Source organism: Actinia tenebrosa, unplaced genomic scaffold (assembly GCF_029948245.1).
Source record: "Actinia tenebrosa isolate PJP-AT-01 unplaced genomic scaffold, QUT_ActTen_1.0 PGA_scaffold5__44_contigs__length_20552954, whole genome shotgun sequence".
In the NCBI taxonomy this organism is placed as follows: Eukaryota; Metazoa; Cnidaria; class Anthozoa; order Actiniaria; family Actiniidae; genus Actinia; species Actinia tenebrosa.
The window spans coordinates 3,118,345-3,136,770 of NW_028292582.1; the positions used below are offsets into that span (position 1 = coordinate 3,118,345).

The following is an 18,426-nucleotide window of genomic DNA, read 5'->3' on the forward strand; positions in this document are numbered from 1 at the left end:
GTTTAACGATTGCGCACCAAAAGACAACTCATACAAATAATCTTATTATCAAGAGAGTGACTTGAGGCCAGGTTGATTGGGTCCATCGATCATATAAAAAATAATGGCAGCTACAGAGCGATTTCAAAGGGGGATGACTGTTACCTAGAAAGGCATCAAATAGCGAACTTTTTTGGTTTTACCTTATTTTTTATTCTTGTTATTTTTCAACTCCAATGGGGGATTACCGGGATCAGCCTTTGTTATGATATGCCAATCTTAATAACAGGGGCTTGACCGAATGTTGCGAATGACTGCAGAACTTGGAAAAAATATTCAAAAATATGCTTTCTATGACACTTCAAGATACATAACCAACGTTCTGAGTGGGGGAGGAGGGGTCTATGTCCCGTGGGTTCCCCTCCCTGGATTTGCACCTGAATAAAGGGTGTATTTCTTTCCTAGTTGCAAATGAAACTAATGTACTATATGTTAATATATCTTTTTGATAGTTTGTGATCTACCGCTGGATATTATTTATGGTATCCCTGTGGGTACTCAAGTCACTCGGGGTGGCCTGGGAGAGATCCAGACGATGTTAAGAAGTTTGACTCGACGATTTATGATCAATAATCGAGCTGTTCACATCGGTATGCTACCATACAGTGATTCAGCAGCCCTCGAAAAGCCCATTGATGCAATGTATAGTCCCAGTGAGATCGATGACTATCTTGGCGAACTGGAGCTAAGAGGAACCGGATATGACGTCGCTAAAGCTATGAACGTTGCTGCGGACCATGGTTTTACTGTCTATGGTGGAACACGGCCTACTGCACCCAAGACCTTTGTCCTAGTAGTCCCAGGAGATATACCACCCGAGCAAGAACAGGCTGTGGAAGATGCTGCCAAGAAGATTAAATCCATGGGAATAAAACTAATGATGTTGGTGTTGGGAGGCGAAAAGACAAACGTACAATCCCTGAGGCGATTCGTTACTCAACCTGCAAGGAAGTATCTGACTGTAGGCAACTATGATGACATGATATCTTCTACTGAGAGAAACTCTAGGACGATATGTAGAGGTAAGGGAGGGTTGGTGGTAGAGAGGTTTTGCACCATCACGTGACGGCAGCCATGTTAGATGGCAGGAACAATACAGTCGTTTTGCATGAGAAAGAATTCAATTCCCGAGAGCAAGGGGATTTTATTGTGCTGCCTTCTACCATGACCGTGGGCACGCAATATACAGTGTAGACGTGATATGTATGTATATGTAAGTTATACAGCTTATAAAAGTCCTTTAATTCCATTATCTGCTCCGAATGTTGGTCAAACATGTGCTGTCAGCCACCAAGTGCTGTCAAAAGACTTCTATTAAACACTTTTGATTCAACTGATAAAATCCTACATGAGACGGGAAATTACTTCTAATAAAATCCAGCAATTAGTGACGGAGCCGGAGCTGAAGATTGGGCAAAGGCTCCCGCCTTAAGGTGTCTGCCTACTTTTGGAAATTGATTCAAACATTTTTTAAAACTTCGATTTTCCGAATTGAAATTTAATGCTGATTCCAAATCTGGAAAGAAAAACAGGGTGTCCCGAGCTCGTTTTCGAGATAATCAGCATTTAATGGGAGCCTACGCACGAGCTTTTGGAGTAAAAATTGCGCCACCGGAAGTGATTAGAAAAAAATTTAGATTCATAAGATAATAGTTATTTGCAGACTATATGATTGCACGAATGAAGGCTAGTCAATCATTCTACAATAATACATGGATATTTTCGACAAAAAGACAAAGAGATACATTGATTTGTCATATTTTGTAGCTTCAGTGCTCTTAAAAAATCTCATAATGTCGAACAAAAATCCCTACAAAAATCTATTTTTTTCATGCGTTACTGATTTAAACTTTTCCTAAGATGTTGATATAACCTAGAATTTTACTAGTTTTTTCGAATGAGCTATTAAAAAATAGAGAGTCCCGTGCAAAATTTGAGGGTTTTGCCCTGTTGAAGCTCAAAACGCGTATGGTTCTTCAATAAAATCTTGTAGATTTTTCAGCGGTTTTTGAGCGCGCGCACATCGTGGGCTCAAATCGAACGTTCAAAAGTAGGCAGTCACCTTAACGGAGAACTGGAAATTTAGATATTAAGGTTTTCTAACGAAGATGTACAGGTTAATTGAGGGGTTATCATGCAACCATTCTCAAGAGATTAATAGGATCAAACAAAGACATTGCGGCAATAGTGATCAACATTTTATTTGCTGTTACAGGAAAGTACCCCAAGTGTCCCATAATAGTACCACCAGCAGAGTGCCCAGTTGACGATGAATCCGACTGTGAGCTTGACGCTGATTGTGCTCCAGGATCAGCTTGTTGTGGTACAGGCTGCCCAGGAGTAACAAGCTGCATCAAAGGAATTGAAAGTAAGGTCTTTTTTTTTTGTGGCTTTTCAGGAGCACTGTTTCCTAGCTCTGTTTTTGTAGGATTGCGTGACGATAAAGAGTCAAGTTGGTTTTATTTTTTAGTTGTTGCGTGACATGGTATGTTGTGAATCAGTGTAACATGTCAATATGACAATATGTCTAACATTGCTTGATGTTATCTTTGTTGCTGTCCATATCGCTCACAAAAGCGAAGTATCTGCAACCAAAGGGGTAGCCCAAGCTCTGTTTGTGGCGGCCTTCTACAACAAATATTTGGGAATATTTTTTGAATTTCTGGATTTTTAAATTTCTTGGCTGTCCGCTTGGACACTTAGTAGAAGCTACGTAGCTGCTAAATAGAGGTTGACCGCTTAGTAAAGGTCGCTTGGTCGCTCAATAGAGGTTAGCCTTTTAACGGATGGTCATTTAAAATAAGTTCTTCATTGCAATATTTTGTGATTTGATTTTAGATTGCTTCGTAAACATGGACATCGCGTTGGCTGTGGACACTACCGTAAGCGCTGCTGACTTACCAGCGGTCAAAGCCTTCACCAAAGATCTTGTGGCTTCCATCGCCGATTCAGAAAACTCAATCCACTTCAGTCTTCTAACTTACGCCGACACAACTAAAACACTCACTAATTTCCGTGAGTATGTCTCACAAGAAGGAATGTCCAAATTGATCGATGGCATATCTGCCTCTCCTAGTAAAGACGCGCGAGTTGACCTTGCCGTGGGTGGCATCGAAAAAGACCTTTTCAGCCTTGAAGGAGGAATGAGACAAGGTCATCCACGATACGCCATTTTCATCTCCTCGGGAGGAAACTCTGCAGCTTCTGGGAAACTCAGCGAAGCATCGAAAGGGCTTAAAAAACTCAAGGTTAATATGGTCAGTGTAGCAACGAGTGGTGGTGTGGACGATGCTTTTGCCGATGATCTGGCTGCAGCTACCAACTTAAAATTCAAAGCTCCTTCAGCGGCTGAACTCCCAGGATTAGTGCAAAACATCAGACGAGAGCTATGTAAAGGTAGGAAACATCCAAATGGTATTATTATTATTATTGTTTATTATTATCATTAAAAAAAAAAAATGAAAAATAAAAATTATTATTATTAGTAGTAGTATTAAAAAATTATTATTATTATTAATATTATTATTAAATATGTTATTGGAAGTTCATTTTCCCATATAAATCTATTTTATATTTTTATGCCATTTCATTTATGTCACATGTTATAACTTGATATTTTGTGCTCCTTGCTAATATCGCGATGGTCTTTTATACAACTGCTCGTTTCAAGTTGTAGAGTAACATGACCTGTTTTACATGGTAAGTTTCCCAGAGTGAAGGGATTCTATTGTTCTTCCATCGAACAGGGCTTCCGCACATGACCATGCAAAACTTTTAAAGCATTTCGTTATGCACCAGACTTGCTATTTTAGATTTGATATTGAGCGAGGGAAAGAGATGTAAAGAGTTAAGGCACTCTTAGAGGCAGTGCATAAATTTATTTCGACAAGCGACATGGCCTTATAACGGCGGTACGTAAGCCACGAACTATACTAGCGACGAACGACAAACTGCTGGGGTAAAACAGCGAAATAAGAACTTCCCAAAACTGTGACATAGGCAGTTGTGGAATTCAGACGGAGGACATAGGTCCCCTCCCCTACCTAATAGCTCCTCAGAGGAAGGGGTAGTAGCTTATTTACAAATGGTGGTCATTCTTAATGTGGCATTTTCTTAATTATGTAGAAAAGCAAGGAAAGTGTCCTCCAGCCCAGGCAACATGTCTATCACCTGGTGGCGAGGTTCCACTCAATTACATTTCATGTGGTGATTCTGCTAAGAAGCCAGGACGAACTGCGAAGGAAAATGACTGGGACTGCCCTGGAGAACAAAAGTGAGTAACCACCTTCGCTCTGTGTAATTGACCTCCTCGGCTCGGACGTATGTTTTCCCATTTCAGACCACGCGTCATTCCCTTGAGAATGCGATTCTTTGTTTGAGTTGTATCCACGTCCGTGTCTTCTCATGTGCAACCGAGCGCAACCGTTAAACAAAGATAGGATGCTCTTGGGAATGACACGTGGTCTAAAATGGGACAACATTACGCCCGAGTCGAGGAGGTCTATTGAGGTATATTGACCTCCTCGGCTCGGACGTATGTTTTCCCATTTCAGGCCATGTGGTATTCACTTGAGAATAACAATATTTGTTTGACTTGCATTCATGTGTTTCCCCAATTCAAGACACGTGTCATTCCCTAGAGTATCATTTCTTCGTTTATCGGTTGCGCATGAGAAGATACATGAATATGGATACAACTCAAACAAACAATCTTATTCTCAAGACCACGTGCCATTCCCAAGAGTATCATTTCTTCGTTTATCGGTTGCGCATGAGAAGACACGTGAATATGGATACAACTCAAACAAACAATCTGGATTCTCAAAACCACGTGTCATTCCCAAGAGTATCATTTCTTCGTTTATCGGTTGCGCATGAGAAGACACGTGAATATGGATACAACTCAAACAAACAATCTGGATTCTCAAGGGAATGACACGGGGTTTGTAATTGAAAAAAAAACATTAAGCAAAAGGTCGAGAGATCTATTGACATGTCATGATACGCCCAAAGTAAAGAGGTCTGTTTGCAAACGCAATGTCGCTAACAATACCAAGCTACAATTTTTTTAAAGCTGTGACGTTGTTCCGGTCGAAATAGTGGTTCATTCAACTAAAATTAAGACACAACTGTGGTGCAAATATTATCCTCCGCGTGCTTTTGATCAAGTAAAAAAGTCCTTTTCATTTTGGACCCGGAAGTCGTTGTGTTGATATGGGTGACGTCACAGAGGTTGCCTAGTTACTTATCCTGTGTTGTGATTGGTGTATTTTAGGTGCTGTCTTGATCCAACGGGATGCTTCAGCGTATGCCGTGACCCACCTAATGGTACGTTTATCCACGTATTTCACCTGTTATTGTTTATGGCCAGTAGTTTTTGCATCATGGCGCATATTCGTTTCTTAAAGACTGTATAAAAGGTCAGTTCCGAGGCTTAGGAAAAAACTACATAGGTCCAGTTGGCATTGCAGTGCATTTTGGGATTGTTTTAGGTGACGAAATAGACGCCATCTTGAGAATATGTCCCTAAAAACAGTCCCACAATCCACTGCAATGCCAACTCGACCCAGTTTTTTTTCTCGACCTTTGAATGGCTAATAGAATCTCTCTTGCCGAGAAATGTTGAAGGGAAGAATGTCGAAGGCATGTCCTTGGTGATAGTTTCTTCTCATCGTCAATAGATTGGCTGGGACAAGGCTGGGACTGTAAAGTCCCTTGGTATTACTTGGGAATGGGGAGGGCTTGGGATGGGGACGGAGAAAGATTGTGGACCAATCGACGTTAATTACAACCAAAAGTGAATAGATTCTTGGCTTGTTGTATGTTGGATAAGAAGGAAACTTAAACACCGTGATAAAATTTTTGAAAAATGGAGAGGGAAGGGGAGGGGATGGTAGAGAAAAGAAGGTGAAGAGTAGTGAGAGAAAAAGGAAAACTGGGAAGAGACTATTTTTGAAGTTCTTTATTTAAAACCCCATTTATTTCTTGGCAGACTGTAAGGGGAAATACGATCTTACTCTTCTACTGGACTCTTCTGACTCTGTTGGTGAAGAGGGGTTCAAGAAAGTCAAGACATTCGCTAAAGATATCGTGGACGCATTTGATGTCTCCGAATCTGGTACAAAGGTGGCCGTGATTTCGTATGGAGCAACGCCAAAAGTAGACATAACGTTCCAGCATAAACCATCGAATAAAGAAAGAATCAAATCAATCATAGATGGTATTCCATATCAAGGTGATGGACCATCTTCCACTAACGACGCTCTGCAAAAGGCCTTGGATGTCGTGTATAGCACATCTACAGGCGCTAGGGACGGCGTTAATAAGGTGAGTATATGCTGTCCAGATTACTGACCCGTTAAGGAATAAATGAATAGAACACGGATCTAACGAAGATACTGAGAATCAGAAGATAAACAAAAGACCAAGAAAAAGCATGCAAACAACTGCAAACAAACCAACAACAACTGACCGAAACAAGAACAAAAAAGAACAAAAGAGAATGAACCTTTCTTTCTTTCTTTTCTATACGTTATTTTACAATGAATAGGCAGATCAAGATTCCCGTTTTTCCTTCCCGCAAACGACAAACGTGACCACGTTTTCATCGTTTCCTCACAATTCACTTTACCTTTTGCAAACCTTCTCGACAAAGACAAGTATTCTTTTGTTTATCTAATACTTGGAGTTTTTTGCGATTCCTTTTCACTAATTTTAAATAATTTTTTAATGGTCAACTGACGATTCACGGTTGCCGTAAGCGAGAATCCTAAACTCTCTAAAATCAATGTATACCAACTCGATAAAGATGGCAATCCCAATATTTGCTTTCCTCCTCTAGTCTCTTGTCATCGTCAGCCCCGGCAAATTCCAAAACCAAGCTGGTTCAATCCGACTGGCTGGTCTCCTCAAACTCGAACAAGTTGATGTATTCGCTGTTCCGGTGGGCAAAAATCCTGATATTGGAACATTGAGGAAACTCGTGTCAGATCAACAGAATAACAACGTGTTCATGACCACGTCACCATCGGCGCTGAGACCACATGTTCGGGCTTTGACGGATACTATCTGCCAAGGAGCTGACAAAATAAAAGGTAAGAGCCTTTCACTTTTTTCTTATGATATTAAATACAGCTATTTCAAAAAAAGCTTGGTGAAGGTTTTGTTTTGTTTGCATTTTGCATTAAAAATCAAGTTAGACCATCAAGTGATGGTAAAAAACCCTCTATAAATATTTGCAAAGAGGATAATCTTCTAACAGTAGTCCTGTCATGGCTACCATCACGTGATGGTAGAAATCCTCTATAAATATTTGCGAAGAGGATAATCTTCTAACAGTATCTACTCTTAGTTTGTGACAGGAAGATGGACGTGGTGTTTGGAATACCCACAGCTACAGAGCTTGGACCAGACTTCCAGAAAGTGAAAGACTTTTACATGAACATGCTGACACTTTTCAAGGTGAATATGGATCTAGAAAAGAACCTCATGTACAAGGGGGCGTGTTTCTTATACTGTTGCCATGGTATTACTACGGGTCTGGGAAACAACCTTTTCTTTAAATGAGGTTAATGGGCCGCTTTTCTCCTTCTGTCACCATGCTAACATTTTTTTATTGTATTAAAATAAACAACGCGTTTCATTCGGTTCAGGTTTTTGCAGCGGGTACAGTTCGTAACAGACAATGAAAATTTGGGTAATTTACAGTGATATTCACACGAAATATGCCCCGAAATATCTCTGAAATATGCCCCTTCTATTTGTTCATGTTAGGTTAAGGGAGCACGCTACTTTAACTGTCTCCATGGTTACATATTTACTATTTTTGTAACCCTTAAAGTGCCGTTTTTCGACTCTTGGACAAAACGCAGAAGGAAAATATGTTCAAATAAAAAATTGGCCATTAAACATTTTTTGCGTTACATTTTACCATGTTAAGGTAGCACATCACTAATACAGTTGTCATGGCGACATTTTCTACAGATCTCCAACAGGAACGTGCACGTAGGTATAGTACCCTACAGTAATTCAGCCACATTGACAGTCAACCTTGACCACATGTACGACCGAAAGCAGTTAACCAACTACATGGATAACATGAAACTATCTGGTAAAGGGTACAACGTTCAGGAAGCCTTGAGGGTAGCAGCAGACCACGCCTTTACCATGTTCGGTGGAGTTAGACCCACGGCTCCCAAGACCTTTGTTCTGTTCATCCCAGGAAAGGCAGCAGTTAATAACGAAGCCATTGCTGCTGCGGCCGCCAAGTTAAAGAGTGTTGGAGCGAGGCTGATGGTCATTGGCTTAGAGAACATGGTGGATCCCGCTTTTTTCAAACAAGTGTCTACCCAGCCTGCGGCTAAGCACTTCTTGTATGGAAACTATGACAAGATTGGTGCTGGAGTGTACGATGCTGTCGAAACCATTTGCCAAGGTATTCTAGTAGTTTTTCTTTTATTAGCGTAGTGTACGATAGGACATACTTTGTATGGTAAGGCGTGCCATGGATAATTTTAAATTTCTTTAGATGATATTGCCACGTTTATTAGTTCCCGTGTTCATTTGAATGTCTTTATTATCTTTCTTGGTATCATTATGGATGTCTTTATAATTTTTTTCTTAAATCCAGCAAAGTTCGGAAAGTGCCCAGCTTTCCCTCCGCCACCTCCAGCAGACTGTAGTGGACTAGAGGATGAATGCTCTGTAGATGGTGACTGTCCTGGTGACGAAGGTGTCTGCTGCCGCTCGGGAACCGCGTCATGCGGATTCATGGAATGCACAAATAGAGTCAAAAGTAAGTGCAAGTTACCATATTACGTGACAATGCGTGACATTGAACTGAGTTGACCTTCAGTACAAGTCACAGTGCCACATACACTGCGTGACACCCAACTAAGTTGACCTTCAGTACAAGTCACAGTGCCACATACACTGCGTGACACTCAACTGATTTGACCTTCAGTACAAGTCACAGTGCCACATGACGCTTCGTGACACTCAACTCAGTTGACCTTCAGTACAAGCCACAGTGCCACATGACGCTTCGTGACACTCGACTCAGTTGACCTTCAGTGCAAGTCACAGTAATCTGACTTAGATTGATTTTTTTCATTTCAGATTACCTAGTACATTATAATTTAATTTAGTTTTAACTATAATATTGTAAACTGATTGTATTCGTCTACAAATAAAGTTGTTGTTGTTGTTGTTGTAGTGCAACATGTCACTGCGTGACACTCAGTTGACTATCAGTGCAAGTCATAGTGCCACATGACACTGCGTGACAAGGCTACATACTATTATTAAAAGACTACTCAGACAAGAAAGAAATCACATTTTCTCAAATAAACTAGTGTCTGCAAAATCAATTGACCCCTAAATCACCCTCAGGTTTCAATTCTCAAAAATACCGCTGTCTTTATGGCTGCGTAGTATTCAGGATTTTATGCTTTTGCTGAAAATTTCTCCTAGATTCGATCTTCCTCCCAATATTCGCGGGGGAAGTAGTTAGTTTTTTATTTTCGTTGCTTGTTTTCTCTAGATTGTTATGTTGCCATGGATGTGGCTCTCGCCGTCGACGCAACAGCGGATATACCAAACAACGAATTCAACAGTGTCCAACAATTCATCACCAGAGTCATCAACGCTAACGCCGACTCCGAGAACAACAACCACTTTGGAATACTGAAGTACGGACAAACCGCGACCAAACTCACCAACTTCCGTCAATTCGATTCAGAGGCTAAGCTGAGAGAAATACTCAGAGGCTTGTCAAAAACTGCTGACACGGAAAGACGTGTTGATAATGCTCTACGCGGGGTGAAAACGCACATGTTCAGCCTCGAGGGAGGAATGCGACAAGGGCGTCCACGATTTGCTTTAATCGTCGTGTCTGGACCGGCGTCTGTCAATACTGGAGACTTGCTAGAAGCCTCAAAAGAACTGAGAGCTTTGGATATTAAAATTATCGCTGTTGGATCCAATACGAACGTTGACAATGGCTTTTTAGGACAAGTGGCAACCGATCCTAGTCTTGTTTTCAAAGCCAATACTCCTGAAGATCTTTCTGGTCTTTGGAACACCATTCAAGGCGTCATGTGTTCGCGTAAGTCAGCAAAATTCATTAATAATTTTCAATATTTATTATATATAATGCGCAAATTAACATGTTGGAATATGATCAAATACGCGAATCAACAAATTCGTGTGGTTTTGTTTGACCACTCTCACAGTATTGCTTGCTATCAATCACGTGACTTTTTGGAGTTGACTGGGGGGCAAACAAGCGGTTTACTGGGGGGCAACTAGCGGATGCTAAGTCAAAACATATCAAAATAGGTCCTCAAACTATTGTATTTGACTATTTTAACGACATCAAACCAGAAAACAAGAGATCAAAACAACCTCCAGGATTCTACAAGCCATCAAAAAAGAGCTATTACCGGAAGTGACGTCTATTGATAGCAACCTATTCACTGAAACTTCCTGATATTTTTGATATTGTTTAGTGTGTTTGCGAAGACAAAATTAAAGGGATTTTATTTAGCCCGTAAAAACAAAGTGTATAAATTAGTGACTAAGTCAAAGTAACAAAGTAATAATAATAATAATAGAATCAGTGTCTGCTACTATGTATCATGCTTACACTTTTTTATGGGAAGCTTAGCGGTGAGAGCACTCGCCTCTCACCAATGCGACCCGGGTTGGAGTCCCGCTTGGCTTGGTGTTGTATGTGAGTAGAGTTGTTTGTTGGTTCTCTCCTGTGCTTCGAAGGTTTTTCTCCAGTTTTCCTCCTTCTGCAAAAATCGACTCCTAAATTCCAATTCGATCATGGAACTAGGGCAACAGATTTGTTAGCCACTAACTATTAAGTGCTTCACGCGTAACGACAAAGACGTTTTTTTATGGACCGAATAAGGGCACTTTTATATCAGTAATATAACGTTATAACGTTCATTAAATAAATATTCTAACGGTTGTGTTTTTGACTATATGCAATGTTCATGCGCCGTACAGAACGCATTTATTTTTTCGGTATCCATTTTTACAGTTATCCCAAAAAGGACTTTTTTTCATTATTATTATGTTATTTGTCAAATTCTTTTTTCGTTTTTCTTTATCCCTCAGAAAAACCTGGTAAATGCAGACCAGTCGAACGAACATGTGGAGCACCAGGCTCCCCCGTTCCTCCTCAGTTCATCCCGTGTGGTGGTTCAGCTGGTAAAGCAGGACGAAGCGTCAAAGAAAATGACTGGGATTGTCCTGGCCTAACAAGATGTTGCCTTGACCCAACTGGATGCCACTCAGTCTGCCTGCCACCACCCAATGGTATTCTATTTTTTTATTTTTTTAGCTGAAGTAGATCCAATAGATTGGTTTGCTCAGTTGGACGTTATGGTTTTCCATTTAGACCACGTGTCATTCTCTTGAGAATACAATTTGAGTTGTATCCATATTCAAGTGTCTTCTCACGCGCAACCTTTAAACAAAGAAGTTATACTCTAGGGAATGACACGTCTGAATAAGGACAACGTTTGACCAATGTAAACAGGTATATTAATAGAGAGAAAGGAGTCTTAATGCTAAAAGGCATCTTGAAGGGGTGCATCTCACTATCCCTGGGACTACGGAAAGAAGCATAAGTTGCCAAGACCTTTTCTGTTATCCCGGAATGGAATGCTAAAAAGAAAATTAAAAGTCTGTTATATAGAGCAGATTTCGTCACTGTAAAACGGCATGGTTTACGATACTGTCACGGAACGGAATTGACAACATCCTTTGAACCAATCAGTCGCGACACCGTTAGAGGGTAGAATAAATTAATATAATGATGTTCTCTTGCTGTTCCCGTCTTGTTTTTTAAGCATATTCCAATATTTCTTACCTCAATCCCTTTTTCTTTCCTTTTTTTAGTTTGTAACGGTCAATTCGATCTAACCATCGTCATGGATGCTTCAGTAAACACCGGCAAATCAGGTTTCGACAGTGTCAAGATCTTCGCCAAACAGCTGGTTGATGCTTTCGATGTCGAAGGAGCAGGAACAAGAGTGTCTGTCATCTCTTACAGCGACAAACCAAGGATCAACTTCGGTTTTGCCGATGTGAACAGGAAAGATGCAATAAAGAACGCCATTGATGGAGTTGTCTACCAAGGTGGAGGCATTTCTGCGACATCGGATGCTCTACAGTTAGCTGTCGACAAAGTTTATAAGATAGAGAACGGAATGCGAAGCAATTCGAATAAGGTACAGTAAGATTGTATGTCTGTAGATGTGGTTCTTTTTCCTGTATTCTGAGGTTCAAGGAATTACTGGCTTTTATGAAATTTTGGGGCTCAGTACTTTGAGATGCAAGATTTAAAACAAAAAATTACGATTTGTTATCAGTGCTTCATGAATTTTGAACGCGAGAATGTAGCCGAAGAAAAGAGGAAAGAAGAAACATATTTCTTCTATAATGTTTTCAGATTGTATAATCATGTTTGAGCCGCGTGGCATTGAGCTAGACGGGTTTACTTTGTCACAAACTTTGGGGTCAGGGTAGAATTGACATGAGATACTATTCTTCTGGGCCCGGTTGTACGAAGCCTGGATAGCGCTATCCAACGGATAAATCTTATCCAGTGGATAAATTTATTTGATAACAGCATCGACTTATCCATTGGATAAGGATTTATCCGCCGGATAGCGCTATCCAGACTTCGTACAACTGGGCCCTAGATTCGACTGTCACTTCGCTCTTCCACGCACGGGAAAACATTCCTTTATTTAAAACTACTGTTTTTGAATAACATTGGTTGTAATTTCATGGGAGAACCCCCCCCCCCCCCCCACCAAAAGAAAAAAACGCGAGTGTTTCATGTGTTCCCTCTCAATGAGGAGGTACCACGTTTTTGATAATTTCTTCGAGCTAAGGCTTCTCAGCGGTGACTCAAGACCATGAGTCAGTAAGTTTTGGTATTCTCTCCTCCCCATCTCTCCCAGTTACAGTCAAATCTCTATTAAGCGGTCACCCTTTATTAAGTGGTCACTTAATAATTTCCCGAAATTCGCTTTTCTTACTGTATTTACTGTAAACGTGACCTCTATTAAGCGGTCACCTGATGTTTCCCCAGGGGTGACCGCTTAATAGAGGTTCGACTTTATAATCAACATATAACTGACTTTTGTCAAACATGGAGAAAATGAGTAAGTAAATTGTACTTCAAACAAGTTAAAGATTCCTTTGCTTTATCCTATTGTAGTCACTAGTCATCATCGGACCAGGAAAGTTTGCCAACCCAGACCAAGCTGCCCGTATCGCTAACGAACTGAGACAAAACCTCGTAGACGTTTTTGTGATGCCAGTTGGTTACGACCCAGACGTTCCTTCCATGAAAAGAGTAGCTTCAAATCCTGTTGACAAGAATGTATTCATGACAACAACTCCCGAGGCTTTGAGGCCACATCTGAGGTCACTGACAAAAAGGATCTGCGACGGCGCTGAAAGACCCAAAGGTAAAATGTTGCAAAATGACACTAAAATGAAACTATAGAAGTTTCTCAGTAGAAACAAGGCAAACTTTGTCTTAGTTCCATCAAGGTTCCATCAAAGTTGGAAATGATTTTTTTCCATTATATTTTTTATTTTCTTTCTGATTAACTTTTTTCTGATTAACTTTTTTTGATTCATCTTTTAATTTTCTTCTGATTTTTTAATTGTTGCCATGGGGTGTCGTGTCACTGCTTGGAATAATCTGTTTGGGTGACTTTTTATATATGATTCGTCTTTTAATATGTGACAAGACTTGAATGTTGCATCTCACAGTGCTCTTATATTTAATAGAATTGATAAGAAAATAATAATGATGATTCATTTTAGTATGTGACAAGGCAATGGACATCGTTTACGGCATCCCAAATGCTGCATCACTTGGCCCTGACTTTGCCAACGTGAAGTACTTCTTCAAGAGCATGAGCAAACAATTATTTGTATCCAACCGCAACACCCACATCGGTATTATACCCTACAGCGACTCTGCTGCTCTGACTGTTGACCTGGACAGCGTATACAGCAGGGAAGGCATCATCAACGCTATTGACAAACTCAAGCCGTCTGGATCTCAGTTCAACGTTGCCAAAGCCATTCAAGTTGCTGCTGACAACGCCTTCACGATCTTTGGTGGCACACGTCCCACGGCTCCTAAAACTTTTGTTCTTTACATTCCTTCTTCACGACCTGAAGACGCTGCTGCCATCAAAGCTGCATCTGACAAACTCAAGAGTGTTGGAGTTCGATTGATGGTTGTAGGATCAGAGGAGAATGTTGATTTTTACCGGGGAGTGTCTTCCCAGCCTCCACAAAAACATTATCTGCATGGAAGTTACGATAAGAACGCTGCTGGTGTCTTTGATGCTGTTGATACCATCTGTAAAGGTTGGTCTATGACAAAAAATGGTATTTAAAACTTATATATTTACAACCACCACTCCCCATGCGGGGCTCTTCCGTGAGGTTCCCTCCACACGCACTACCACTACATTCTATATTTACAACATACAACACTCAACTCAGATGTTGCTTTTTACGGAGGGAAGAAACCAGAGATCCCGGTGAAAACCCTCGTGGCAAGGGAGAGAACAACACAACAAACAAACTCAACTCACATATGATTCAGTCTGAGCCAGGGTTCGAACCCGGACCACAGTGGTGAGAGGAGAGCGGTAAACCACTACGCCACCCATGCCACCCGTATTAGTGAATAATGTGACGCTAAAATGAGTCTAACCTTGAGTAAATGAGTCTGTAAGGATCAAGGAACAGTGGTATAATTGTATGATTTCGACAATACTTGAGCAAAACGAAGCTAACTGTATTGACTGTCTTCTTATTCACAGCTAGATATGGGACATGTCCTGTCGGAGCTCAAGTCAAGGTGGATCCAGGAGCGGAAGGTTGTCCATCTCAAGACGCTTGTAGTGCTGATGGAGACTGTAAAGATCCCAACCATCTTTGCTGCGAAGGATGTGCCAAGACCTGCGTTCCTGCCGTCAGAAGTGAGTTACATATATGGAGATTTTTTTTTTGTACAGCCGAGCCAAAGTCTGTAGAGTAGATTTAGTATTACCGTGAAAAGGCAAGGTGCACGTTACTTTTATTCTTGGATTGCATGTGACATCATAGCCGCCATTTTGGTTGACGTTGACAAAAGATTTGGTCTTGGTGTCTTTTACCATGTCAACCAACATAGCTGCCACGTCTTTTGTCTATTTATTCTAATTGGAAGAGATGCACGATACCAATAGTAAGGAATCGACGGGTTCAAGCCGCGTGCGCACGTGTTTTTGTGGACATCCACTGATGTCTCTACATCAGAATTCAAATGGCTGCCATGCCGAATAGGGTGTAATGATTAAAAGTCATATTATTCTCCGGTTGTTTGTAGATTGTTTCGTCACCATGGACGTTGCCATAGCAATGGATGTTACATCAGGAATCCCGGACGGTGACTTCGACAACCAAAAGAACATTGTTACTCGAATCATTAATTCCTTTGCTGGCTCAGAAAACAGCATTCACTTTGGTTTACTGAAGTACGCTTCAACAGCCCAAACTGTAGCTGACTTCAATAGAATTGTTCCATACAACCAGCTCACAAACACGGTCAAAAAAATGCAAAAGTCTAGCGAATCTGAACGAAGAATTGACATAGCACTTCAGACTATATCCCAAGGGATCTTCAGTCTTGAGGGCGGCATGCGACAGGGTCATCCTAGGAATGTCATTTTTATAACCTCAGGGTCAGCGTCAGCTAATTCGGAAGACTTAGGCAAGGCGGCCAAGGATCTTAGAGCCCTGGGAGTGAACATCATCGCAGTTGGATTGAAAAATGCTGATCCAGGCTTTTTGAAAATCCTCGCTACTGAAGAAAGATTTGTTTTCAAGGCGTCAACACCCGAGGAGGTTGAAGGATTGTGGAATAAAATACAAGCTCAACTTTGTGAGAGTGAGTTGACTTTTACTGGACGTTTTTCTTTTTAACTATGATTATGAGCGTTACCTGTAAGCTTTAGGCGCTGAAAGTATGTGCTATTCTTCAAATATTGCGTATTTACCTTGCGTGTTTTCGCTTCTAACAAAACTGCAACAGAAAAATTCAACCATTCACAATTCTGCATTGATACACTTTTATTTTCTCCAAATTCAATTAATTTTACCATTCAGGAAAAAACAACTCGTTTCTTTTGTTATTTGTCAAATTCTTTTTTCGTTTTTCTTTATCCCTCAGAAAAACCTGGTAAATGCAGACCAGTCGAACGAACATGTGGAGCACCAGGCTCCCCCGTTCCTCCTCAGTTCATTCCGTGTGGTGATTCAGCTGGTAAAGCAGGACGAAGTGCCAAAGAAAATGACTGGGATTGTCCTGGACAATCTCGCTGTTGTCTTGACCCAAGTGGATGCCACTCAGTCTGTCAGCCTGTTCCAAATGGTAAGTCCTTGCACCATCTCGACGTGGCAGCCATGACAAGAGGCACAATAGTAGTCTTTTTCCCCTGGGAAACTGAATTCTTTCTCATGTAAATCAGATTAGACTAGATTCGATTGTTCCTGCCTCCTGTTATGGCTGCCATCACGTGTTGGTGCAAAGCGGCTATTGGATAATTTTGGTAACAAACTCGCGCCTTTATGGAACGACCGCGTTTGTTGTTGTGTTTGATTCAAATATCTAGACCTCCTGGAAATTACCTATGTATGAAACCTTGTTTGTTCATGATGGTTGCACTAAACGATCGAGTTTAACTGATCATCTCTATATGGACCATGGAATCTTCAGAAGATCTAGTCACTGTTTTACACTCCCTTTTATTGCCAGATGAGGTGTATAACAATTAAATAAATGGACGCCTTTTTGAAATTATTTTCCAGTGTGTTTTAATCGCGCCCACGATTTGTCAATTCTCATCGAAAACTCCGATGCAGCTGGCCCACATGGCTTCAACAAAGCCAAGGAGTTTGCCCAGTCTTTAGCTGATGCCTTCTACATCTCTCCTACAAACACTCATGTTGCTATAACAACCTATGGTCCTACAGCTGATGTTCATTACAGATTCAACTGGTTCCAGGTAGGCCGAACATGTAAAGTCATTTATTTAGTCATTTTCGTATTTACCTGTTTGGGAGGAAATATTATGCAGCAAATAACTTGACGAATGACTGCAATGTGTCATGAATTTCTATGTCAATCTTGATGTCAATCTTGAAGACAGATGGGCCTTCCAACCTTTCGAAATCATTGGATGGTCGAAATAGAACTAGAATACTCCAACCACTCAACCACTGGGTAGTAGATAGGTGGATAGATGATTACACTGGGTGTAAACTGGAAAATCATTGGCACCCTAATAAATTCATCATCATCATCATCACCAACACCATTACCATCACCATTATCACTATCATTATCACCATCATCACTATCAGCATCACAATCATCACCCCCATCACCACCATCACCATCATAATCATCAAAATCTATTTTAAATCTAACGGGACTAGTTTTCATTTCATTTGGTCGTGTGAGTTTATTTGCTATGTTGTTCTATCCTATGCTACGAGGATTTTCTCCGGTTTCCTCCCTCCATAAAAATCAACATTTGAGTTGAGCGTTGTGTGCATAGAATATTAAAAGTAGCGGTAGTGCGAGTGAGTAAAAAGTGTCCCCAATACGCCTTTTCATAGTTTAAGAATCGATTCCACTGCGCATGCGATTTTATCCCGAATTTCTCACCTTCATTTGTCTAAACCTTCTTTTGTTCTTAATTAAACAAAAGAAGGTGAGAAATTCGGGATAAAATCGCATGCGCAGTGGAATCGATTCTTAAACTATGAAAAGGCTTATGAGTGCGAAAAGCACTAGAACGACTAGACATTTAAATAAAGATTATCTTATTTATGTCTCACAGGGCCCACAAAACAACAATGCAAATGTAAGGCAGTCAATAGGAAGAATCCAGTTCGTGGGAGGACAAACGGCTCCAGCAAGTAATGCTCTTCAGGCAGCACTAGACGACATCTTTACCGAGAGAAGTGGAGCAAGAGAAGGTGTCAACAAGGTAATATAGTCAGTTCATTTACTTGAAATGACTTTCACTAATCTTTTTGCCTATATACCCCTTGCATGTGACGACAAAGCAGCTCTATGTGGAGGACAAGACAAAAGAATACCAATCGCCTTGATTTTGCGCAGAATATTCAAAGTGTTTATATCGTTGAAGTTGTAAGCACTGATACTAACCCGCCTGTGTAAATGAGTCTGTAATCAAGGAACACATGGGTAATTTGGGATTCGAAACTGGTCTATTCACCTTTTGGAAACCTTCTCACCAAAGAAAAATATTCTTAAAGTCT

The 18,426-nt window shown here is 40.7% G+C and overlaps 1 protein-coding gene across 1 annotated transcript in view; it reads left to right on the forward strand.

The window, feature by feature from the left end:
* LOC116289200 (uncharacterized) overlaps positions 1-18,426 on the forward strand; it is a 51,063-nt gene that overhangs the window by 21,522 nt on the left and 11,115 nt on the right. Inside the window, exons 19-38 of the mRNA XM_031696080.2 lie at positions 492-1,061; positions 2,255-2,407; positions 2,878-3,435; positions 4,165-4,312; positions 5,315-5,367; positions 6,032-6,366; positions 6,881-7,133; positions 7,391-7,500; positions 8,023-8,473; positions 8,669-8,833; positions 9,581-10,144; positions 11,167-11,367; positions 11,953-12,284; positions 13,283-13,535; positions 13,900-14,454; positions 14,916-15,074; positions 15,464-16,024; positions 16,307-16,507; positions 16,945-17,141; positions 17,982-18,131. Coding sequence (XP_031551940.2) covers positions 492-1,061; positions 2,255-2,407; positions 2,878-3,435; positions 4,165-4,312; positions 5,315-5,367; positions 6,032-6,366; positions 6,881-7,133; positions 7,391-7,500; positions 8,023-8,473; positions 8,669-8,833; positions 9,581-10,144; positions 11,167-11,367; positions 11,953-12,284; positions 13,283-13,535; positions 13,900-14,454; positions 14,916-15,074; positions 15,464-16,024; positions 16,307-16,507; positions 16,945-17,141; positions 17,982-18,131 — 5,969 coding nt within the window. The remainder of the gene's footprint in view (positions 1-491; positions 1,062-2,254; positions 2,408-2,877; positions 3,436-4,164; positions 4,313-5,314; positions 5,368-6,031; positions 6,367-6,880; positions 7,134-7,390; positions 7,501-8,022; positions 8,474-8,668; positions 8,834-9,580; positions 10,145-11,166; positions 11,368-11,952; positions 12,285-13,282; positions 13,536-13,899; positions 14,455-14,915; positions 15,075-15,463; positions 16,025-16,306; positions 16,508-16,944; positions 17,142-17,981; positions 18,132-18,426) is intronic.